At 30.0% G+C, this 25,872-nt stretch overlaps 2 protein-coding genes and 5 pseudogenes across 3 annotated transcripts; 6 read left to right on the forward strand and 1 right to left on the reverse strand.

The window, feature by feature from the left end:
• The first annotated feature begins 120 nt into the window (after positions 1-120).
• Positions 121-1,300, forward strand: LOC149884742 (uncharacterized). The gene is made up of 2 exons (XM_090096250.1): positions 121-450; positions 1,197-1,300. The coding sequence occupies exons 1-2, from the start codon at positions 121-123 to the stop codon at positions 1,251-1,253; spliced, it is 387 nt and encodes a 128-aa protein (XP_089952376.1). The 3' UTR covers positions 1,254-1,300.
• Positions 1,301-3,984: 2,684 nt separating this feature from the next.
• LOC149884743 (uncharacterized) lies at positions 3,985-6,989 on the reverse strand (annotated as a pseudogene).
• A 3,482-nt stretch (positions 6,990-10,471) lies between these two features.
• LOC149884744 (uncharacterized) lies at positions 10,472-12,787 on the forward strand. The gene is made up of 2 exons (XM_090094776.1): positions 10,472-10,636; positions 10,797-12,787. The coding sequence occupies exons 1-2, from the start codon at positions 10,567-10,569 to the stop codon at positions 12,638-12,640; spliced, it is 1,914 nt and encodes a 637-aa protein (XP_089950902.1). The 5' UTR covers positions 10,472-10,566; the 3' UTR covers positions 12,641-12,787.
• Positions 12,788-12,951: 164 nt separating this feature from the next.
• On the forward strand, positions 12,952-14,812 carry LOC145189459 (uncharacterized; annotated as a pseudogene). The gene is made up of 5 exons (XR_016454684.1): positions 12,952-13,268; positions 13,368-13,632; positions 13,736-13,852; positions 14,065-14,173; positions 14,569-14,812. The product of XR_016454684.1 is annotated as an uncharacterized LOC145189459 (transcript).
• A 1,269-nt stretch (positions 14,813-16,081) lies between these two features.
• On the forward strand, positions 16,082-21,318 carry LOC149884745 (uncharacterized; annotated as a pseudogene).
• LOC145183084 (uncharacterized) lies at positions 16,917-19,981 on the forward strand (annotated as a pseudogene).
• Positions 21,319-21,606: 288 nt separating the features above from the next.
• On the forward strand, positions 21,607-24,855 carry LOC149884746 (E3 SUMO-protein ligase KIAA1586 pseudogene; annotated as a pseudogene).
• Positions 24,856-25,872: the final 1,017 nt, after the last annotated feature.

The raw sequence follows: 25,872 nt of genomic DNA on the forward strand, positions 1-25,872 counted from the left end.
ACTGAAAAAGCTTTCTGTTTGCAGTGCAAATATACCTGTTTGTTCTAACAAATTTGCAGACTCTTGCATTCAATACCCAGATGACCCAGCATGTTGGTTTAGTGAGTGTCAGCATGAAGAATGTGGTTTCAAAAAAAAGTATCAATACAGTGTGATAGTGATACTTCGGAAAAAATTGTTGAGTGGAAACAGTGGCAAGATGATAATGGAAAGATGAAACAATTAGTTCAAAGCACTTCAGTAGTGCACTTGTACGATCATCTGTGCTTATTGATGCCTAGCTTTTTAACTCACAGTTTTATTAAAAGACAACAGCACAAAAGTTTAGAATCTGAAAAAAACAGCACAAAAGAGCTAAGTGGAATAGCAGTGATACAAATGGATTACGCAGAAAATTACAAATGTTTTTCTCAAGATGAGGTTCAAAATGCACACTGGAATCAACAGCAGGTAACTATCTTTACTTCTGTGACTTGGTTTCAAAATATGAAAAACTGTCATTCAATTGTTAGTGATTGTACTACTCATGATAAAGAAACATCATTAGTATATTTTGATGAATTAATTCAAAGCCTACCAAAGGATGTTTTTGAGTTAAGAGTTTGGACAGATGGTCTATCAAGCCAATTTAAGAACAGATTTATTATTACAGGTACTCAAAAGCTCCAAAAAATATATGGGATTACCATCAAATGGAACTATAGTGCAACTAGTCATGGAAAGGATGGCTTGGGAGCAGTTGTTAAAAGAATTGCTTCTAATCAGGTTTTAACCAGAAAGGTTATTATAAACAATGCTGAAGATTTTTATCACGTAGTTTCAAATACTAATCCAAATTTTCATATATCTTTAACTTTATCTGACCATATTCACAAAAGAAGCAATTAACTAAATCTACAAGAGATATTTGAGAAATCAAATTATGTAAAAGGGATTTCCACTTTTCATTACTTTTCCTTTTTTGATGATTGCCTACAAACAAAACGATATTTCTCTGAGTCAGAAACAACAACTCCAAAAATCAAAGTTGCAAAAAAAAAACAAAAAAACAAAGTTTATGGGAATGCAGGTTTTTATGTATTTTGTTAATTAGTTTTTTGAATTTTTATAAAATGTGTAAAATTAGGATGCACATAAAATAGACAATAAAATAGGCTTTAGACTTTAATTTTACTTATTTTTAATCATTTCTTTAGAATACTACAGCTAATCCCAAAATTGGAGTGAAGAAGTATATGCTACGAAAAAAATAATAAATGACAAATTATCTTTCTTGATGCTTATGATGATTATTAAATACACAAAGTTTTTTAATAAATATTTGTTACATGTCTAGACATATGTAATATGTTTATAAATAACAATATATGCAATATAGAGATGTAATATTTAGAAATATGTCTATATGCATATATATGTCTGTGTAATGTATTGCTGATGTATAGAAACTATTTGATAGTTCTTTAACTTTTAATTTAAAAAAATCTGTTTGTTATGGTTATTAATGTGCTATATCCCGTAAGTAACGTTTATTTCTGTCCCCGTAAGTAACGCTAATTAATTTGATTTTTAATGCTTATATAAATTGATAAAAGTTTCAAATTATTAATTGTAATAAGTTAATAATTAATTATAATAAGTTAAAAATTATTAATTAAAATTATATAGAATGAAAACTACAAGATTTATTTTTAGAAGCTCGTTTAAATAGATTGAATAATTTGCTTGAAGTATCCAAATGAAAACAATAGGTTTAGTGTAATGTTTTTTTGAGTCCCGTAAGTAACACACTATATAATGAAATATTGTTTCAACACAATTCACAGTTGAAAGAATTTAAAATATACATTTGAATAATTAAACGATTTCGGGATGATACATACATATGAACATCTAATCTTTTAAGATAAAAAATTTATAGCTAAAAGATTGGCATTAAGAAAATTGAAATGTCCCGTAAGTAACGGTGGAATCGCCCTCATAACTTTCAGTTCCACACAGAACCAACTCTCCTTCGCCTACAACTTTAGAAGTAAATCAAAATATTTCCAAAAGGAATTAAAAAATATTGTACATGTTTCAGTTCCAATAAGCAATATTTCGAAATAACGCTGTATGGAAATGAATACGTTCTGTGTTTGAGGACTGTATAGAAACTATTCGAGTTGTTTCTCTATGGTGCTAAAAAGGTCACGCGTTCTATGGATGACAGATGACATGTTATTTCCTGTGATTTACGGCGTGAACGCGTGCGGTGTTGTGTTTGCTAATTTTAATTGTGAGGTTTAAGTGTTTTTATTAACGGAAATTATCGGACAATATAAAAACATGAATACTAATTTTCCTCTTTTAAAGTCTGAGAGTCGAGTATCGTATTTATTGCGTTTGGCTTTGATGAGAAATGTTGTTTTTATGGAGGTAAGTTTACTGTTTGACAACATGACGTGCGTGTTAACTTGTTACATAAATTTTTGTATTTTAGTAAAATATCTGCATTATATTATTATAAGAAAAGTTGATAGTTGTTATTTTTTGTAGAATATCTACTTCCTATTATATATTATATAATATAGTAAATAGTTTGACAACACTCAACCAGTTAGTGTTGAATGTATTGGAAGGAGAGGTTTTCATTACAAACATGGATAACAAGGAAGTATTGGAAGATGTTATCATAACAGACGTTTAGGTAACGTGGTGTCATTGTAGCTTAAACTGCATTAGTTAGCGATACATAGAGTTAAAACGATTTAATGTGTTTTACAGCCAATACTAATGCTTATAATGAGGGAATGTAATATTCTGATAACTAAGTATTTCTTTAATATAACCATAACACAGTTGTAATGTTTTAATCTTATATTTTAGCCAACTCGTAAACGGAAGAGGTGGCCGGAAACGTGGAAAAAAAAAATTTCTAAAATTAAAAGAAATAGTGGACAATAATACATAAGCAGAACCTCTAAAAAACTTGTTGATGCAAAAAAAGTTGGAACACCATGTGGGGATTCATGTAAGATAATCATCGAAGTTTTGGGAAATTGGGGGATAATAATCTGCAAAGAATTTTTATATTGCAGAGTAAGGAGAATATTATACCGAAGTATAGAATGAGTACACCTGGCAGTAAAAGAACTCACAATAATTCTTATTATTTTGAAACAAATAATACACGAATTAGAGTATGTAAAACATTTTTTATGCGCACGCTCGATATTTCAAGCAAAATGATTTTTACTACGAAAAAGAAGGACGATCTAGGAGCACTACAAGTTGATGATAGAGGTCACCATGGAAATGGATGTGTAAAAATGAGTGATTATAATAAGGATGATATTAGGGATCATATTAATTCTTTTCCGTGTGTTCCTTCACATTATACTAGCTCAAGGAGTGCACGAAAATATTTGGGCGGAAGTTTATCAATATCGACCATGTACAGAATGTATAAGACTAAATGTGTTGAAGAAGTAAAGGAGTATGCTAAACAAAATATTTACGAGACGATATTCAACACAGAATTCAATTTAGGTTTTTTTGTTCCTAAAAAAGATGTCAAAACATGTGAAACATTAGTCCGGTAGAATTTAGTCTTAACCTAGAAAAAATTAGTATAAAGACATGTTATATATCGTTGGAAAGCTTATTTTTTCCTCTTTTAAATGAGTAATTGGTAATTTTTTTTATTTTGGGGAAAAAAAGTTGTGACGTCATAAAGATTAGCAGAAAAGCACCAAAATTGACGTTTTTTTACTAAAAGAATTTATAATTTAAGCAAGTAAATGTAATATATTTTTATATTTATTACTCCTAAATATTAGTAGTTGGTTTAATGAACTGAAAGCGAAACAATAATAACTAAAAGTACGGTATAAAGGCAGAGGGGGACGCTACTTTAGCCAATTTTTTGAAAATTTGACTTAAAGATGTGTTTACAAAACAAATATATTCAAAATATATAAAACACTGTTAAACGTAATTATTCTGTAATGTTACCAAGAGCATGTTAAAAAATATTTACAAAGAAGTTTATCTTTATGCATTAAGTTTATCTTACTTATTCTGATTAAATTAAAATTTATGTAAAAACATCTGAGAAGTGACGGTCATGGGCTGGTTCATTTTCTTCGTCAAATTTTTCAATATTTGTACAGTTAATCCCATGACAGGTAGCACACGATTAAGTGCAGTGAAGTCCCATCTTTCTGCAGGAACATCGACTCGAACAGGAGTTTTTACACCCACATCGAACAACCTTTAGGATATCCTCTGGACCTGCGTTTTCATCTGTCGCTATTGGTGAGTACATAAAGCCATTTAATTTCCATCCCCAATTAAGTGGATCAAGATCAATTTCACTTAGACATCTCCAAATACGCACTTGATGATATACTTTCAATCCATGGTAGTAAGCAGCTCTAGGAGATGGTGGAAGAACAGAAGGGTCTATGTGAGCTCGATCTGAGTTTATCATTTCCTCGTACTTTTGCTTTCGTATTTGTTGTAGATTTGATGTTGAGGAATGTAGCAGCTGAAAGAAACGAATTGATGCATTTCCAATCTCATCAGGCGATTTATCATCATGGTAAAAAGTATTTGCTGCATTGCACAAGTCTTTGGCTTCAAGCTTTCTAAAAATTGAAGTCTTTCCAAAATTGTGAATTGCTGATGTTGTATCACAACCTGTAAATGCGTGCGCAAAAAGAATATTGTTAATGACATGTTCTGCTGTACTGCCAATAATCTGATCAATGTCATAACATTCACGCTGGCAATCAACTCTTTTTGTCATACTTGTTAAATATATTTTGTGTAAAGATTCAACTGATTTACAGTGGTGTAATAAGAGGCAAAGAATATCGCTGTCATCAGCAAATATTGTGACGGGCTCTGTTTTGGAAAAGTTAAGTGCAATTTTAACGATTGTAGTATCTGCGTCAGAATGACACACATACACAGTAAAACCTCTTTCTCTTAATCTAACTTCTAGAATTCGGATAAATGACTTTTTGTTGGCGTAGTTAGAGAAAAATTTACTTCTATCAAACGGACAAGGATTGCTTTTATGTATTTCAACTGCAAATTGTGATAAAGATCCACGCTTTATACGCGTAGCGTCTTTTGTAGAATTTTCATATCCATCGAATACTACTACACTAACTTTAAGGTAATTAAGAAATTGGATGTACTTTTCAAAAATATTGTCAAATATTTCACCCTTGTTCCAATCGCAGCAGTATAAAAGAGCGCCACCATCGGCAACTTTTAAAGAATAAGGAGCAAATGGCATAGATATAACTGGCTTTGTTAGGTAATTTTTCAGCTTGTGTTTTTGAGCACTGCGCATAAGACCATCGTTAAAAAGTGACATAGGGAACGAAGTTAGTTCATAGTAAAAGTAGTCTTCAATTTCTTTTTCTGGTTTTTTCACAACGAAAACTGATAAACGCAAAAACAATGTCAAGGGATCAACTGATATATTTTCATTGTTGACTTTAATATTTGAGTACAGTCCTTGAAGATTTTTGAGTTGATTACTCCTTTTGAAGGATACTTCTGTGTATGTCATATCATTCATTTGTGCCAGTATTGATGCACCAATGCTTTCAGAACAATCACAAGTCACCTGATTAAACTCTTCTACAAGCCCTAAGTCCAGAGCCTGAAGTTGTTCTCTTACATCAAATGGGCTATGAGAATCAAACCATGATTTAATTTTTTGAAAATCTTCAGAGTCATGTCTAATCCTTCCCGCACAAAGTTCTTTGTGTTCTTTACTTGAGTTTCTTGGCGAGGTTAATGAATTTATTGCTTCTGTAATTTCAGCGCACCTTGATAAAAAATATTATTTCTATATTTGTAAATATTTGCCCCATTTAGTTTTTGCTGGAAATATCTATTTTATTAGCAAATTCCAAGTAAACGAAACAATAAATATTTAATTTTATTTTTACCTATGCATTGTACTTGTCCAAACATGTAAAACATTTTCAGTAATTCCTCTGCCAACAACTCCTCCTTTGCCCTTTAACGATTTCATTAATATCTGTTCTATTGATAAATCAGTCCATATTCCAAACCAACTCTTTGAAGTGCGCCTTACTGTATGTTCTCCATTGAGGAACTGTTTATATACTTCTGGGTGAGTGCATGCTAATTCATCCACTGATTGTAAATATAAACGTAATGATTTTTGTATAATTATTGTGCCCTGTTGAGGCAAGTAGTTTTAGCATACATTTTGTTGTAGCAATATGTAGGTTCCAGTTACTAGTTCTTTCCGCTCGAATAAACTCTTGTACAATAAATATATAGTGAACATAGTTTAGCCATAATTTTGCAGTTCGTGATTTTGCCATGTATTCTTCTTGCTTTTTTTCAAATAATAGAATTAACTTCTTTTCAAGGTCAGTGTCGCCATTTTTGTTATGCATATTTGAGCTGTACATTAATTTAATTTCAGTTTTTTCTTCATCGCTTAGTTCAACCCAAACTTCCTCCAGCAATATAGATAAGATAGAAGATGCAGCAAACATATGGCCTCGAAGACTTCGAGAAATTGCTTTTCCAGAAAACATGTGGTTGACTGAAGCGGAAGCGTAAACAGTTTCAAGAGCAGTTTTTAATCCACTTCCTTCCATCAATGTTCCAATAGCCCCAAGAAAACTCATTAGCTGATGAAATCCACCAATTCTAATAAAAACTTTCATTTTCTTTGAAGCCGCAATTTCATAGGCTTTCACATAAAGCTGTTGATCAAATGTAACACATGGCATTCCAAGTTTTAGCTTTTCTGATTGTATTACAACAAAACTTAACAAAGAATATAAAGCATTAAAATCAGTTGCCGGTAAGTTGATTACTGGAAGCATGGATACTTTTGAAATAGGAAGAACATTATTAACTTGACGACTCATGTAGGCAGCCCAACTTGGGCATTTTAATTCAAAGATATGCGACATGTTCCAAAGTATATCATATTTCCACAATAAAAACATTGCTCTTTAAAATTAAAAAAAATCTGTTCTGATCGAGTTGAACGTTTTCTTTCAATAGGAGTTTTCATCGATGCTTGTGATCGTTTAATTGATTTTGATTGGTTTCTTAATTTAGTTCGACACGATGAGTGAATAAAAACCTTTTCTCCTGTCTCTTGTTTTTTATTCAGTTCATTTACCAATACATTTAAATCCAATTTTAAAGCACATTCAATTAATTTTCCAAGAGCTCCTTGGTTATCAACATTCCTTCCAAATCTTGCCCCCACTTGGCTCAACGAATCTCCTTCTAATTTCATTTTACTACACAATGCACATACAGAGGATTCATTTTTTAAGTCCATAATTTTTAAGTTTCAGAACTAGTTTTATTATCACTTACAAGATCAGATAATTTATTGTAAAATCTGAAAATAGCAAATCATTACATAATTATAAACACTAAGATAAATAATTTATTAAAAAGTTTTTGATAAATATTGCCAAAAAAATTCGATTACATTTCGAATACAAAAAGAATATTACATTCTAATAACTTTAAAATTCGAAATGTAGAACAAGGAATTTTTATTCCCTCTACCCATTTTTACTTACAGAAACAAAGTTTAACAAAAATATTTGACAAAAACAAACAAAAAATCAAAAATATTCCTCTTACAAAATTCAAAAAAGGTCCTTTGGGGGGCTGTGGCCCCCGCGGCTCCGAAAACCATGTTTCTAGTAACAAAAAATATATATATATATACTCAACACTTTTATATTATTTAAATATAAGTGTTATTATAGTTACAACGCAACTTATTGTACAGCATACTTAAAATTTATCAGCAACGTTTAAAATTTCGTATTTTACTCCTAATCTTTGTGACGTCATAACTTTTTTTCGCCAAAATAAAAAAAAATACCAATTACCCATTTTAAAGAGGAAATAATAAGCTTTCCAACGATATATAACATGTCTTTATAATAATTTTTTCTAGGTTGACCCCTTTTTTGGTGAAATTCTACCGGACTACATTTAAATATTTAAGTGAGGAGGAAAGGATATTACAGAAAGTGTCTTATCAAAGACACTTAAATGAAAAAGAATTATGTCGAACTGAGAAACAGAATGATTTAAATACAGCAGATGGAAATACAGAAATTATTTGCTTTGATTTACAGGCAGTTATCCCACTTTCATATGGGGAAGACTGTAGTTTCTTTTATAAGAGAAGACTGAATTGGTACAATTTTACTATATTTAGAAGAAATTTTACTACATTGGAAGAAAAGAAGGCGATTGCTATTTGTGGCATGAGGCATTGGGAAAGAGAGGTGCCAATGAAATCGGTACATGTCTCTTTGAATTTCTGAAAACACAGACAGCAAAAAAAAAAATTATGTATTCAGATAACTGTGCGGGGCAACAGAAAAACAAATTTGTAGCATCATTGTTGCTTCACACAGTAAATACTTCGCAAAGTGTTGAAGAAATACTTCATATGTTTTTTGTGGTAGGCCACAGCCAAAATGAATGTGATACTATGCGCGCAATATTCGAAAAAAAAAAAAAAGTTTCTTGAGAAGTGAAAAGTTATATTTGCCATCGCAGTTATATGGCCAAACAAACACATCCCAGGTACAAAATAAATCAAATGTGTTATGTGTCATTCCGAGTTTATTGATTTGAAAGACTTGCAATTCAACATGGAAAGAAATTTCAATGTAAACACAAAGGGGGGAAAAGTTTTATGGAGCGAAATTTGCACGATAATGTGCAAATAATCCTCTCCAACAATCATATACTATAAAACTTCATACCCAGATATTGATTTCTGTAAAATTTATGTGAGGCACAAGACCAGAGGGTCGCAAGTGCCTGTGGTTTTGAAGAAGGTAAACAGTCAATGCCCAACCATTTCTACAAAGAAAAAAAAGGACTTGATGGACTTGTGCCATTCATACGCAATTCCAAAAGGATACTGGTCCTTTTACCAAGAATTGAAAACGACTGAGCGACACGAAGTTAGTGATTCTGATTGATTTAATAGTATTTATTTGGTTTGTTTTATCATTTGATTATTTTTGAATTGCAGGTTATTTTTTAAAAATTTACAACTTAGTTTTTATAACTGTAAATGAATAAAAAAGCATAATATTAATGTGGTTCTAGGTGATCGAAATGGACTGTATGTCTCAAAAGAAATTTGGTGAATTTACTTACTCTCCTGATATAATTACTCGAGGAATTATGGGAAAGCATTAAAGTTGCAATCTGTGATAACAGAAGAGTAAATACTGGAGTAAACAATTGAATTATTGTAAATGATGCAACAAAAATTTAAATTCTGCATGTGATAAATTAATGGTCACAAACCCAAGACCCTTGACATTTTTACGATATCGCTTCAATAGTTCGAGACCTATATACAAAAGCTTTCTCACCATCTAATATACAGAAAGGATTTCAGGTAGCTGGCATTGATCCAGTCAATTCGTCAGGTTAGAACTATTTTGTTCTATATCCAAATTTGAAAAAAATAAGTTCATACCTTTCTCTTTTTCTTTCTAGCTGTATAATTTTTAAGATTGAAAAAAATTAGGTGCAACCGATTGTTCTATGTGCAAAATAGAAATAGCTACTAATTTTATTTTGTTCTATTTCCAACAAACAATAAAATTTTTCATAAATCCCCAAACAAAATTTTACGTACTAAATGCGTATTCAAGCAAAATAATACGTAAGATACGTAAATTTACGAATAGAGTACGTATTTAATAGTACGAATTTCTTAATCCGTATCTATACGTTTTACTACGTATTTAAACTTACAAAATATATTTCAAGGTTAAAATACGTATTTTTAGGTATTTTAAAATACTTAAGTTTTTATTTTTTTTTATCGGTTACAGTTAGTTAAATATGGCCAGCACGCTTTGCTTTTTTTATATAAACGAGCAGATTCAGAAAGTTTAGAATTTATTATTTATATTGTCAGTACATCACTTTTATAAGTTTTTATAAGTTGTTATTATAAAAAAATGGGAATCAAAATTATAGATTTAAGCAATTTTCGGTGAATTAAAAGCAACTTTTTTATGTCATAAATTATGATATTATTCTATCTTTCTAATACAAAATTTGCATTTAAAAAGTGTTAAATACTGACCTTGTTATAATGTCAGTATATACAATTATTGTATATATGCTGAATGTAAGTTTAACTTCTAAATTTATTTTTTTTTATCTCTTGATATTCTATATTTATTTAGTATTTTATATTTAAGTTTTTTTATTAAAGAATGTTCAATATATAAAAGTTTTATATTTTGAAATATAAATACTAAGTTAACTATATAATGGACCATAAAGAGTTAACTTATGATAAATATATATATATATATATATATATATATATATATATATATATATATATATATATATATATATATATATATATATATATATATATATATATATATATATGATTACTTTTAATGATAATAAATTATTTAAACTTCCTTATCATTGTTACATTAGCATTTATGTTAGAATAATTTAATCAAGTAACAAATATTAAATAACATGTCTTCTTCAAGAAATATTCGTAGAAAAGTTGCCATTGCAGTCAGTAGCTGTTTGAATATAACAGACGGTTTGTTTTATTAATAGTTTCAAATGCTTTGATATAAAATCTTTTTTTTTAAATCAGTGTTATTACTTATATTAGTAGTTATTTGAATTTTATTTAAAGTATTATGTTGTTATATTATTATTTGTGTTACTTTTTTAACTGTGTTTACCATTAATTTTAGGATATCAATATGAAGATTCATATTTGGAGAAGTCTGATAATCTTATTTTTGATTCCAATTCTTCAATTTCAGAATCTATTTCTGATTTTGAGCCTTTATTATGTTCTTCAAGTGATGAAGTTTCTACCAGCAGTGATTCTGGGAAAAAAAATCCAAGTGAATTTGAGTTGCTAATTAAGTTACGGGATTGTGCAATTGAAAACAATATACCTTTTTCAACAATGGACAAACTGTTATTGATTTTAAAACCTTATCATCCTCATTTGCCAAATTGTTTCAAAACCTTATTGAACTCAAAATCTGCAACAATTAGAAATGTATCTAATGGAGAATTTTTGTATCTTGGTGTTGAACCATTTCTTCAAACACTTAGTGTTTCTAGCCCATCAATTATATCTTTGCAATTTAATATTGATGGTCTTCCACTTTATAACAATTCTGAAATATCATTTTGGCCTATTCTAGTTAAAAAAGTTAGTGATTCAATGTCGCCAAAAGTTGTTGCCATTTTTTGTGGAAAAGGAAAACCCAGTTTACATGATTTTTTTTCCCAATTTGTGACAGAAATAAATTATATTAAAACCAATGGTGTTACAATCAACTCACACTTATGCAGTATTCATATAACTAATTTTGTATGTGATGCCCCTGCACGTGCATTTATTAAGTGTATAAAGTACCATTCAGGCTATTCCGGCTGTGATAAGTGTACTGTAGAGGTTGAGTGGCATAGCAAGGTTGTATTTTTACAAACAGATGCACCCCTTAGAACATTAGAAAGTTTCATTTCGAAAGAAGATGATAGTCATCATAATGGGGACACACCTTTATTAGAAATTCCTATTCATCCGATTAATAGCTTTCCAAATGACTATATGCATTCTGTATGTTTGGGGGTTGTTCGAAGACTTCTGAATTTTTTTTCTTCTGGACCATTCAGTGTCAAGTTATCTTCACAATCACTAAAAACTATATCAGATCGTCTAATCCATATTTCGTCATTCTTTCCTTCTGATTTTAACAGACGGCCTCGTTCATTAAAGAGTATGAAGAAGTGGAAAGCTACAGAATTCCGATCATTTCTCCTTTATTCAGGACCTATTGTTTTGTGTGATATTCTCAGTCAACCAGTTTATGAGCATTTTCTTATTTTACATAGTTCAATATTTTTATTATGCAGATCTCAAGAACACAAAGTTATTAATTTTTGTGGTCAGCTGTTAAAAATATTTGTTACAAAGGCTATTACCTTGTATGGAAAATCATTTATAACATATAATGTGCATTCCCTTATACATCTCCACAACGACTGTTTGCAATATGGATCCCTTGGCAATTTTTGTTCTTTTCCCTTTGAAAATGCACTAAGACACTTAAAAAGAAGAATTCGAAGTGGGTATTTGCCTCTTCAGCAAATTGCTTCCAGACTTGCTGATTACAAAGCTGAACATACACAAAAAATGCATACTGATGGAGTTTTCCTTCAATATTGTGGTGGACCATTACCAAATCATGGTAATTTTTTACAATATAAAGTCTGCCATTACAAAAATAAAAGGTTTTCAAGTGGTTTGCGTGATAGCTCGGTAATGATTGAACACAAATGTTATCAAATTGTTAACATCCTAGTAGAAGATTTAAGAAATCCATTACTCTTAGCCAGACATTTTACAGTGCAAACAGATTTTTATGACGTGCCACTTGCTAGTTCAAATCTCTCTATTTTCAAAGTTAGTTGTCTCAGTGACACCTTGCATACAGTTCCATTCTCTGATGGTGTTATTAAATGTTGTTGCCTCCCATATTCTTCCTCCTTTGTTGTTTTCCCATTATCAGACATTTGAATTCCTATTATATTTTAGATTTCTATACTTCTTGACAATATGAACTAAAAAATAAATTTTTATTATATTATAATTGTTTTTAATATATATCATATACAACATGTTTATTATTCTTTTTTGGTTTATTTTGCTTACAAGTGCTATAATTTATTTGTGCAGATTTAGCAGTTTATTATGTAAAATTGTTAACTGCAAATTCATTATTTCTTTATTGTAAAGTTTAAATTTACAGAAAAGGCCGCTCTTGATCATATAACTTGAGTTACATTTACTTAATTATATCTTACTCAATTTCTTGTCTATATATCAGAGTTAGACATTGCAATTGTAATGTCTAACTGATATATAGACAAGAAATTGAGTAATATATAATTAAGTAAATGTTTGCTTTAAATTATTTTTTTTAGTATTTAAAATTTTTATTCATTAAATATGTCTTATGCAGTTGTTGTTTTTACTAATGACAATGAAGTGGCAACAGTGTCCAGCAAGTGGTTTAAAGCTCCTGGGTGTGTTTTGTGGCCCAATTGTAGAGTAGGAAAAAAACTCCAAAATATGTTGTTAAATCACAAGGAACCAGAAGCTAATTGGATTTCCTACGAAGTACGAGTGTTGTCCAGCAACATATGTATGCTTTTTACTGTCAATGTTATTGTAAAAATTTCATTTTACCAAAGGAGAATGTTTGACAGTCTAATTTATTATCTTTGTTATTTTATTTTTCTAGTATCTCTCAAATCAGCAAAAGAAAAGGAGCGACTTGCTGAGGAAAACTCTGATCTAAGTTCAGCTGAAGATGGCAGTCGAGTTTTACATGCCCCTAGCAGATTTAAGTAATAGTCAAGAATTTTCCCAACCACCGGCCAAAATCAGAAAAATTGTTTCAAATTCACATACTACTCCCTCACCCTATCTTAATTATCCCTTGTTTCCAGTTACACCATCACTAGCTTCTTGTCCACCCTTAATTCAAACTTTAACATCACTTCCTGGTAAGCTGGTTGTTTTGTTTTATTAAAATGAGCATGTTTTGTTTATTGATTTGTTAATATACTATCTCTCTAAAATATGCATTTTTACTTACCGTTTTTTAAGCTACTTCTAACTGCCAAACTACTTCACTTCTTAATTATCCCTTATTTCCGGATAAATCAACACCAGTTTCTGAACTTTTGTTTTCAAATTCCATTCAAACTCAAGCATCACTTCATTGTGAGTTTAACAGTTGTTTTTGATTGTTGTTTGAACATGTTATTTTATTGTGACATGTTCTAATAAAGTGTTTTTTATAAATGTTTAAAAAATTTAATTATTTATCTTAATTCATTCGGTATTTACAGATGGAGAAATAGTTTTATAATTTTCTCTGCAGCCGATGTTTGGCATTAATGTTATCAGGAAAATTTATACTTCTTTTTTATTAGGCAATCTTCCTTGTGAACATCATTGTTCTTGGATGTTATTCAAGGGATGGGAAACGTGGGAAAAAAAGTTTTGCTTTAGCAAAAGGAAATTTTGTTTCAATAATACAAGGTAACATTTATCTAATTAATAATAATTAAAAAATTATTATTATTAGTGCGTATATATAATGTATATAATGATATTATTTTATATAATGGTATTATAATGTATATAAAATTAATAATATTTATTTGTATGTATATATAATGTATATAATATCATGTATATAAAATTAATGATATTTATTATTATGTATATATATATAATGTATATAATATCATGTATTTATAACAATAAATGTATGTAAGCTTATATTGTTAGATCAGCGCACACACATACCAGTGGGGGATTAAGAACTTTTTAGGATCTAAGGCTATTTCAATTCAGGGTTCCCAGTTTCTAATAGTAGTTAGCGTTACTTTGATTATGATAAGTGTGTTTATTTTTCGATCTGTTAAATTTAGATGTTATTTCAAAAGTTCATAAAGGCGTATCGATTGTCGAAATAAACGTTGCTATTTCGGAGCAATTAAAAAGACTAAATCAAAGGAATCGAAGTGCTCTACTTAAATCAGCCGAGGGAACAGCACCCGAAATTGCAGAAATAGTTTAATAACTAATTATTGGATTAATGTTGAACTAAAATTTAAAAATACAGAACGTCTTGTTTTTTGTTATTAAGGCTTACAAGTTGTAAATATCCTTCTTACGTCCAAAAGTTACTTATTATATTATAAATAGATACGATTAATATTTGTCTGTAAAGACGTTCTAAATATACATATTTAACATAAAAAGGTACTGTAAAAATACGACAAAAAAAGTTCGCTAACGAAGTTACGTATATAATACGAAAAAAAGAAAGCAAAAAATACGTATTAATTACGAAAAAAAGATACGTATTTATTACACCCTACCAGCGGCCAAAAGTACCGTAATTAATACGAAAAAAAAATACGAATACATACGTATTAAATACGTAAAATTTTGTTTGGGTCGCATTAAATAATACGTGTTCGTGTTTATATCCTCTTAGAAATTCTAAAATGTTGGAAAATGTTAATGTAGGTCTTCGAGTAATAAGCCAAAATACAGGTATGTTCTTACATATTCTATTGCGAATCGGCTTTTTTTAAGTATTAATAAAAATTCAGCACATCATTTTTGTAGGAAATGTATTATCATCTTATTAGAAACCTCACGGATTCTGTTGTATATGACATATGCACTAGTGTGTGTATGTCACATATGTAACAGAATCCGTGAGGTTCTAATTATATATATATATATATATATATATATATATATATATATATATATATATATATATATATATATATATATATATATATATATATATATATATACTAGTACATGTTGTACATACTAAATAAATTAAGACTCAAATATAAATGTATCGCTTCATATGTGGAAAGAATTTTCTTATTTTTACCTATTTGCATTGCATAACTTTTTTATGCTTAATTTTTATTTTTAGTTTACCCACAACAAGCTAATATCATGGTTACTCCCAATGTTTCAACACATCCTTTGCTGATCAACTGCGATAACCTCCGCACGGTGGAAAAACGAGAAAATGTAAAGCAAACTATTGAAACTATAACTGGAAACAGTCAAAAAGAAAGCAACTAAGGCAATCAGGAAAAGAATATATAAATATCAGAGGCAAGGTTATTCAACCAAAAAGTATTAAAAATTAAAAAGATCTTGGAAATTGTTGCAAGTTTAAGTGTTCCGTGAAAATTTCAAAAGACGAGAGAAAAAAATTATTTATTGGACTGTGGGGAATGTCTCAGATTGAAAAGCAACACTTTTTTAGTGAAACTACTGAACAATTAGATAAAAAAAAAAACCACCTGCAAGCAATACTTTGATAGTTCATTAAATTTGAAGAAAATTTATGATTTGTATTAAACATATTGCACTCAATATAAAATTGCACCAGCAAAGGAATGTATGTAACGCAATATTTTTAACACCAAATTTAATAATGAATTTCAAAAGCCAAAAAAAGATCTGTGTGATACATGCTACCAATTTTGCATTACTGAAAATGCAAGTGAAGAGCAAATCCAAAAGTATAATAAGCATATTGCTAGACTTGGTAGCCGCCGCCTCTATTCATCCGCTGCCGCTAATTTAGTTAATATCCAACTACCGCCAGTTTTTTATTAATAGCCACTAATAGCCGCTATTTTATTCAAAATGCAGCTGCCGCTAAAATACAGCTGAAATGGTCAGTTTTTCTTTTTTAAAACTATAATCTTACGCTCAATCCTTTTCTTTTTCTCTGATTTTTATGAATTTTGTTGTGCTTACTTCATTTTTGCGCTTATTTTTCGTTTGAGCATGGCGATATAATAATTTTTACTTCCATGGTTTGATTCGGTTTATAATTTGATAACAAATATTTCTTATTTACCGTCGCATTAGGAGCAAACTGTATATAAAAGAAATTTCCTTTTCTTCCAGGTACATTTACTTTTTGGTAATTAGAGATTTAATATGAAAAGATCAATAAATAATACATCATTATCTTGTCGCGAACCAAATGAAAACTCATCAATAAAATATTTCAAGATAAGATTGCGCAGCACCTTTAAAAAAAAAACGTGCTTCACTTGTTTGGAATTATTATGGAGAATTAGTAGCTGAAGATGGTCATAATCTCGATGAAAGCAATTATTATTGCAAACCATGTTTGGAAATTGAAAAAGCCAAACTAGACAATAAAAAGCCTGCCTATTTGTCGAAAATTCATTTAGTAAAACGCTCTACATCAAGTGGTAACATGAAAAATCATTTGCTTTTAGTACACGAAATTATTACTGATATAGTATCTACTGAAGAAAAAAATAACAACATCTTAAAAAATTGGTACAGCGTTAGTGGTTAGTCATCGAAAGCAAAGTTTGATATTACTCGTGACATTGCACTTTGGTTTTGTACCGATTTGCTATCTTTTAATCTTGTTGAAAGAACTGGTTTTATAATTTTTTTAAAAAAATTTAGGTATAGTCATTCCATGAGGCTCATCTTAGGCATGCGGGGCTTTAATTTATACAGCGGTGGCCAAAAATTAAAGACCACTCATTCTTTAGTTGGTTTCTTAATCTTTAAATTAAAATTAAGAAGATTATAATTGACATATTAAATTTTTTTTTTAATATCTTGTTAATTAAAACATACGGATTAAAGTGGTATAATTTTTTAAATCTAATTCTAATTAAATAGCATTTAACTTATTAAAAAACTGATGAATATTTATAAATCTTCTTTAAATAAATTGGACAAAATTTAACGACCACTTTCAAATCTTTAATTTACACTTATTAAAAATAATAATCCATTATTTTTTTTAACTGTCTTAATTGCTTATTACGTTGGCTATAAAATAAAATGTCGAAACCTGAGTTTCGATATTAAATAAACTTTTATTTTTTGAATTGCAATAAGGATATAAAAATATTGCAAAAATGCGTGTAAAGATCGAAGAAAAAGACAGCTACGCGGCTCTTGTTTTAAAAGAAGAAGGCTATAGCATCAGACAAATAGCAGAAAAGCTCGGAAGGTCTCACTCATGCATTATTAACATTATTCAACGATACAAAGAGACCCAGTCAATTAATGATTGTCATAGGACTGGATGCAATAAAATTTCAAATAACCGTGATGTTCGCTCGTTAGTGAGATTAATGAAAGAAAACAGACAAGCATCATCTACAGACTTGTCTACGAAATGGACACTGTCAAATAGTCTGAAAACAAGCCCTAGAACTGTGCGAAGGGTCCTCCACAATTTAAATTATTTATGGCGTGCTGCTGCAAAAAAACCACGTTTAAATAAAAAACAAAAGTTTGCCGGGAAAGAGTGGTGGAAACTAAATAAAAATTGGTCAACAGATCAGTGGAGCCTGTGGTCTTTAGTGATGAAATGAACGTTGAGGTAGACAACAGAAAAGGTCGCGTAATGTTGCGTAGACTTCCAAGCGAACGGTTTGATGAATCATGCATTTTGAAACGAACAAAACAAGGCAGTGGTTCAATAGGCATTTGGGCCTGTATGAGTGCCTGTGGAGTTGGCGTTTTTCATTTATTCGATGGTAGACTCAACAAAGAAAGGTACATCGAAATTTTGGAAAACTCGCTTATTCCTAGCATCGATTTATGGCAGCTGCAAGATGGATTTATTTTCCAGCAAGATAATGCGTCGTGTCATAAAGCGCATGTTGTATTTTTTACTAGTCAGTTTTTTAATTTTTTAACATTATTTTGTAAAAAAATTATAAATTCTTTTATAATAAAAATAAAATGCAATAAAAATTCTTTCTAAAAATGTTTTTCTTTTTTTGATACCTTTTTCCAAAATAAAATTATACTAAGGTTAAAAATAAATTTTGAAAAAAAAAAAAGAGTGGTCTTTTTGGCCACCGCTGTATGTTCAAAGCTGTCAAAAGCAGTGTCAAAGATGTTTTAAAATATGCCATTGCTGCTTCTTTACTCTTTGAGGGCTGGACAGATATAGGTGTAAAGTGTTCAGTAATGTCCAGTGAATGGGATAGAAAAATCTTTACTTTAGCTTGTACACCTCTGGAAAACCACTCAGCTGAAAATATTGCAAATTTTAAGAAGAATGTTATTAAAGATATGTTTAGCAAGCATTACGGAGAGTTAGATTTGCATAATGTTCACGATGCTGCTGCAAATATGATGAAGACTTCTAGTCTACTGGGTTGTGAAGAGCCACAACATTGCTTAGCTCATGTGCTGAATTTACTTCTGGTTTCTGATGGTCTTAACAAATGTTCCGAAGTCTTAAAATTGATAATAAATGATGATGTGGATGTTTATAATAAATTACGAAAAATTGCTGAAGTAAAAGAACTTGTTAATCTTGATGAACAATTCCCAATTAAACTAACATCGAATGAGAATCAATTAAACCCAAATGACAATCCGGTTATTGTAGATAGTGAAGATGAATATGAAAAAAATGATAATCTTTTTGAAGAGAACTCAAAATACAAACTCAAAATTGGAAAAAAAGAATTGTGTCTAGATGAAATTGATCTAAAATTATTAAGCGAACTTGTAAAGTTCCTTAAACCATTTCAAAACTTGACAGAAGTTGTGAGTGGGGGTAATTCTCTCTCTGTTTTGCCATTGGTCAAGCATAAATTTGCATCACTCCTCCAGGTATCTTCTATCGATTTACCTGTGATAAAAAAGCTTAAATTAGCTTGTAGCTCAAAATTAGCACAGCGTCTGAAACTGTCAAAAACAGCCAATTTATCATGTTTGTTAGATCCAGCAGTTAAATCTATCTTTCCAAATAATGATGCAACTGATATACTCTTAGTGACTTTATCAAGTTTTACAGAAAGTTCAAATTCGAATTCAGCAATTAACAATACAGTTGATAAAAATGACAATAAACTACTAAAAGGTGGTAAGCTAAATAATATAAAATAAGATGGTAAGCTAAATAAACAAAAGTTATGATATAAATAAAATTAAAATGTTAAATAACTAACTTTAATTAATGAAATATTAAACAAACATTCAATTGATCAAAAATGTTGTTCAATTAAATGTTTATGTTGTTCAATTAAAACCATTATGATGTTCAATTAAAATCATTATGTTTTAGAAAATCATCCAACTGCGAAGAAATTGCTGCTTCTAGAAATAAAAACTACGCTACCAAATTATGATCAAAGTAAACATCAAACACTAGCAAGGGAAGTAAATAGTTATGTTAATTGTCTGCCAAAAGAAGAAGAAGAAAAAGATCCTGTGGTGTTTTGGAAAAATAACCATCAAAAAAATTCCCTATCTGGCACGTTTGGCGAATGAATATTTATGTATTCCATCAAGTAGTGTAGCAGTAGAATCCATGTTTTCAACTGCTGGATTGATTGTTAATTCTCGCAGAATTTTACTGGACCCAACTAATATGAATATGATTATTTTTATACTCGAAAATATTAATTTGCTGTGAAATAATTTAGGGGTGTGTTATAAATTTAGTAATAACTAAAAACAAGAGAGGATATTTTCCACTTTCAGCCGGCTAGCCAGCCTCATTCTTTATAAGCCAGCCGTAGCTAGTTTTGGTTTTTTTTAGTGGCTAGCTGGCTATCCAGCCACTTGAACTTGTGAGCCAGCCACCTTTTCTATTGACCAATGGCTTGCAAGCCTACATATTGCATCAAAAAATGAAACAAAGATCGGAAGAGATAATGGTCGAAAGTTGAACTCCCCTACCACAACCATAGCTTGTATTAATCTACAAATGTAGATTAATACAAGCTATGGTTGTGGTAGGGGAGTTTTACAAAAGAGCTTTACAAAAAGTAACGAGGGAAACTTCTTCTATAAAAGAAAGCTCAGTTCTTGTAATTTAACAAGTTACTCTTTGCTGAACAAAAAAGCATAATGTGTATTATGGCATGAAGTTAGGTCTGGTCGTTCCGGTAACGATAATTCCAATGCTGTGATATGTATGCTAAATTAAGTTTACAAGCATCATCTTAACATTGAAAAGTTTTTACTTTGGTTTCATTCTTGTGTTCCACAAAATAGATACAGTCATATATCAGCTGCATTGCGTGAGTTTCTTATTGATCATCCAAATATTAAAATCATTGAACAAAAGTATTGTGAGCCAGGGCATAGTTCCATTCAGGAATGTAATTATACAGATAGTCAGAAATCATTACATTAGGGCAGAAATATTCAGCCCTCCCGAACTGGTAAAAGCAATGATGAATGTTAACCAACGTTAACCTTTTTTTGTATACCAATTGCAAAAAAAGGTCATCAAAAATTTCTCAAAAATTGCCTGTCTTATGAACTACAAAAAAGTTCCATTCTGTAATGTCAAAACACCTGTATTTAGGTCTAATGCTCCTGGTCATGTGTATTTCAAGAATCGTTTTACAGATATTTATAGGGAGGTACGGCTATCTAAGCCAAAAAATACTAGAAGATCAGGAAGTAATCTTGAAGAACTATCAATTCAATTGGCATCTTGTTTTCAACATAATATTAAAATTTAAGTAAAAGACATTGTTTCTATGTACCCATACATAGGGATTTCGATTTCCCGGACTTTTTCCATTCCCGGGATAGCGGGAATTATTTGCATTGTTTCTGGGATCCCGGGAAAATCTTCATCAGGGAAATTATAAATAGCTAATCACACTTTTCTATTTTTCTATTTATTTTTTGTAACTGTTTTCGATTTTAAAGTGACTTCTGAGAAAAACCAGTGCATAAAGATGGCTGTCTGTCAACCTAGTTCTAGCCCGAGCAGCCTGTATCGTTGGGCCAACGTTGTTTTGCGGTAGTTGGCGCAACCCTCTGTGATTTGCTGTTGGGCCGACCGCATTTCGCTTTAGGTGGCACAACTGCATTTGATTTGCCAACCATAGTTTGACCAACCATATTTCGCGTAAGTTGGGGCAACTGAGTTAAACATGCTGTTGGGCCAATCATGTTTTGCGTTAGTTGGCACAACTGCGTTGCATTTGCAGTTGGGACAACTGCATCTTGCGATGGTTAGTACAACTGCATTACATATGTTAACATATGCAATTCCATTTGTTGGCCCAAGTAGTTATTTGGGCCACCAAATGCAATCAATCTTCCTTAAAAAATTTTGAAGAAAATTGTGGGTAACAGTGGTATAATAATTATAACTACCATTGTTACCGCCATTTTTTTAAATAATCAATGGTATTTTTTTATTTCTTTTTATAGTTTATATTAGGTAGTATATATACTAACTATAGTTATAATACTAACTATAGTTATTTTTTATATACTGTTATAACTAGGTAACCCGAGTAGCAAACAATAATGGCGCGATATTGGCGCGACATTGGTTATCTTAGCCAATATTGCCCAAGATAACCAATATTGCGCCAATATTGGCATTTCAATATCGCGCCAATATTGGTATTCTAATATTGGGGCAATATTGATTTACAATATTCCGCAAATATTGGCTAACAATATTGGCGCAATATTGTTTTACGGTGTTGTGCCAATATTGTCCAAGATACCTAATATCGCGCCAATATTGGCATTCCAATATTGGCCAATATTGGCACTGTTACATGTTCGTGCGCATGCGTAATTTTATAAGAATTTTTATGAGGCCATTTTGTGTATTTTTTAGTACTAAAATTCGACAACTTGTGCTACAAAGAATTTCTTAATAGTTGCTTAAATATTATTTACTCACATTGTTTCATTAGTAGTAAGAAAAATCATCAACTTTTTACAATAACCTTACGTTAGCAGACATCATTAATTTTTTTTTATTATAAAAGCCCTATTTTTAGGACAGAATAGAATTCTTAGCTACTCAATTTAAACAGATTGTACCATGAGAAGAATGGATTTGACCTTTTTGAAAAAAAGTGTAAGTGTAAGAGAAGAAGTGGGCTTAACCTTACTGAAACAGGCAAAGAAGTGGTAGAAATATTGGTATTTCAATGTGTTATAGATTTTTACAGGAATTTTCTTAAAAGTTATTGTTAATGTAAAAAAAAGAATCTTTCATTAATAGGTATTTATTTATTAAGTAATTATCATTTATAATCTATCTGTTACCCATTTGATGAACATTTACTCAATTTTTTAAACGTTCTTCTAAAAATAGAAGATAAATATAAATCTAGATTATAGTGTATACAAAAATAACAAAAAAAAGTTTTAACTTTTAAAACTGTCATTAAGCTACCGTGATGCAGTTTAATAATTAAGTATAATATAAGTAACTGAATACAATTACTTAATGCATGTCCAGAATATGTTCATCAATTTCTCATAAATGTTACAAATAGACCCTATCTATATATATACAGGGATGCTTTCCTACCGGTTCGCACCGGTTCGTGCGAACCGTTAGATGCAAATTCTATGGTTCGTGCGAACCGGCTATTAAAATAAGCGAAAATAAAATTTTTTTACTTTGGCAAAAAAAAATTATTTAAATAAAATTTATTTACCATTTGGTGCAATTTTATATAAACAATTTGAATATTTTATCTAGTTTTCATTGCGATTCTAATTTTTTACTTTATAGAAATCTTTCAGTGAATTAGTCCTCCCCTCCCCTTTTTATTTAGATTTCTCGTAATATGTAAATTACCAGTGTTTTCATTGGTTGATTTTAAAGTTAACGCGCGTTTTTTCCGGACCGTTAGTAACAGTTTAGAAATGCTAACATTAACATGCACGTGTAGCGTCAAAAATATGTATTCGTAACAGTTGCTGAGGTTTTTAACATTGTTTAAATATCCATTGTATTTTTTCTAGATGCATTACTACTTTAATTAAAATTTGGAATTACTTAACCAAATTATTTTTATTTATAATAGCTTGATTATTTGTTAATCAAACAATAAATTATAAATGTAACAAACTATAAATGTAACTTAAAAGAGTGTTATAAAAGTAACAACACTGTAGTGTTATTACTTTGGTCTGATATTCACCTTTTTATGAATTTTTAAATACCTATTTTATTTTTTGTAGATGAAGAGACAAAATATGTTAACCACATATTTCTCGAAAAAAATAAGAAAGGAAACATCATTTAGTAATGATAGCAGGTCGACTATAACAGTGGTAGAAGCAGTTTCAAGAACTTTACAGGAAGAAATACTAGAGATTTCTAGTTACCAAAATGAGAACAATAATAATTTACCAAGCTGTTGGAATGCAAAACAGTTGAAGGAATTTAAAATTAAATATGATGGGCTATTTGTCAGTAATCAGAAATTGGGATGTGATTATTGTTTAAAAATGGAATCAAAACTAATATCTCAGGAATGGAAAAAATGTAACGCTACGAAATCGGGGAAAGACAAAATAGTGCAACAAGCATCTTTAAGAAAAAAAATGAGTGAACATTTTGTATCAAAAGCACACAAACTAGCTGTTGAACATGCCAAGATACTTAAAAAACAAACTCTTACAGCATGCATCGATAAGAAGAACGAAAAATTTATTAGTTCTACTACAAGAATCTTCAACACTGTTTACAGTCTAGCGAAAAGAAATCGTCCGTTTTCAGACATAGAAAGTGTAATAGAGCTTCAAGTAAAAAACTGGTTGGACATGGGAACCGGACTTCATTCTCGACTTAGTGCAAGTAAGATAGTAGAGCATATCGCGCAAGAAAGTAAAAAAGAAATGTTTACATCAATTATTAAGAATAATTTAAAAATGTGTACTGTTATTGATGAAGCTTCCACCATTTCCAGTAAATCAACGCTTATAGTTTTTATCAAAGTAGAATTTCTACAGTAGCATCTTCTGAAATATCCCCAATAACATTCGTAGATATTGTGGAACTTGACGCACAAGATGCGAATACTATTTTTCAAAGTTTGTTGGGTGTATTACTTGCTATTGGATTTGATAGAAATTATTTAAAACTGAATTTAATAGGATTTTGTTGTGACGGTGCTAGCGTAATGCTCGGTTGTAAATCTGGAGTCAGCGTACGAATAAAAGAGATGTTTCCAAATGTTTTATTTGGCACTGTCTCAATCACCGCCTACAACTTGTTTTAGATGATTCCATAAAAGATATCAAACAGGTTAATCATTTTAAAGTTTTCATTGGCAAAATATATTGTATTTTTCATCAATCTAATAAAAACCAAAAAAAACTGAATGATATTTCCCAGGAGCTTACTCAGGTGATTTAAGGCCAGTCCAAATTCTTATGGTAGTTCGTCCTACCTTCTACAACTCCTTTTTAAAAAAAACTGTTTTTGAAAAATTGTTGTCTAAGCTGAATAATACTTAGCAAAAGTTGGGCTAAGTTGAAAAAAGTATTATTGACAAAAATATGGTGGATGACGCATATTGTCCTTAAACTTAAAGATGAATGTTTCAAAAAATAAGGGTTTAAATTGTTAAGCACAACTTTTCTAGTTATCTACACGCTAAAAGACATCGATATTGAATTATATTGTTTTTTCATACTTTGATTCAGAAGGTAGGGTAGAATATCCGACATTTAATAATTTCTTTCAACGACGTACAATGAAGTGTCGAAAACTCGGTAATACTTAGCGATTTTGTTTTGAAAGGCTTTTTGATGACCGCATAAACAGAATGGTTTCTGTCGGTGGAAGTTATTCGTAATAAACAAAATAGAGCGTGTGGTCACCATATATACATATAAATATACATATTTATATGTATATATAGTGTTAATACAACTTATTATTTTTAATTGGTATTTAGAATTAAATAAGTTTGCTCATTTGTTTTTATAATTTTTTAAAAGGTACTTATTTTTATGTCTGCATTTAGAAATAAGTTCAGTTTTTTTTATTTAGTAAATTTTCTTTTTCTAAATAAGTAATAATTTCAAACTTTTTTTGTTAACAAAACATACATTTTTGAGATATGTTATTATAGGTAGGCGCAGTTTTTAGGATAGACCAGTTTAATTTAAAGTTAATATTTTTTTCTTTTAGTTGCCAAATATATTTTGACAGCATAGTCTCTTTTGAGTACTTTTCATGATTTTTTTTATTTTTTAATGTAGATGATGGAACTTCCTGGTCAAAGAAATCAATTACTATTTTACAATGCTTACTATATAACTAAAAAAAAATTATTTACAAGTATATTTTATAATTATATAGAAATGTGATTTATTTTACTATAGGAGGATGGATCCTGCTTAAATACAACACATTGAAATTTGACTGA

Source organism: Hydra viridissima, unplaced genomic scaffold (assembly GCF_058129835.1).
Source record: "Hydra viridissima isolate aposymbiotic clone 2 unplaced genomic scaffold, HvirCarnegie_v1 scaffold_8, whole genome shotgun sequence".
In the NCBI taxonomy this organism is placed as follows: Eukaryota; Metazoa; Cnidaria; class Hydrozoa; order Anthoathecata; family Hydridae; genus Hydra; species Hydra viridissima.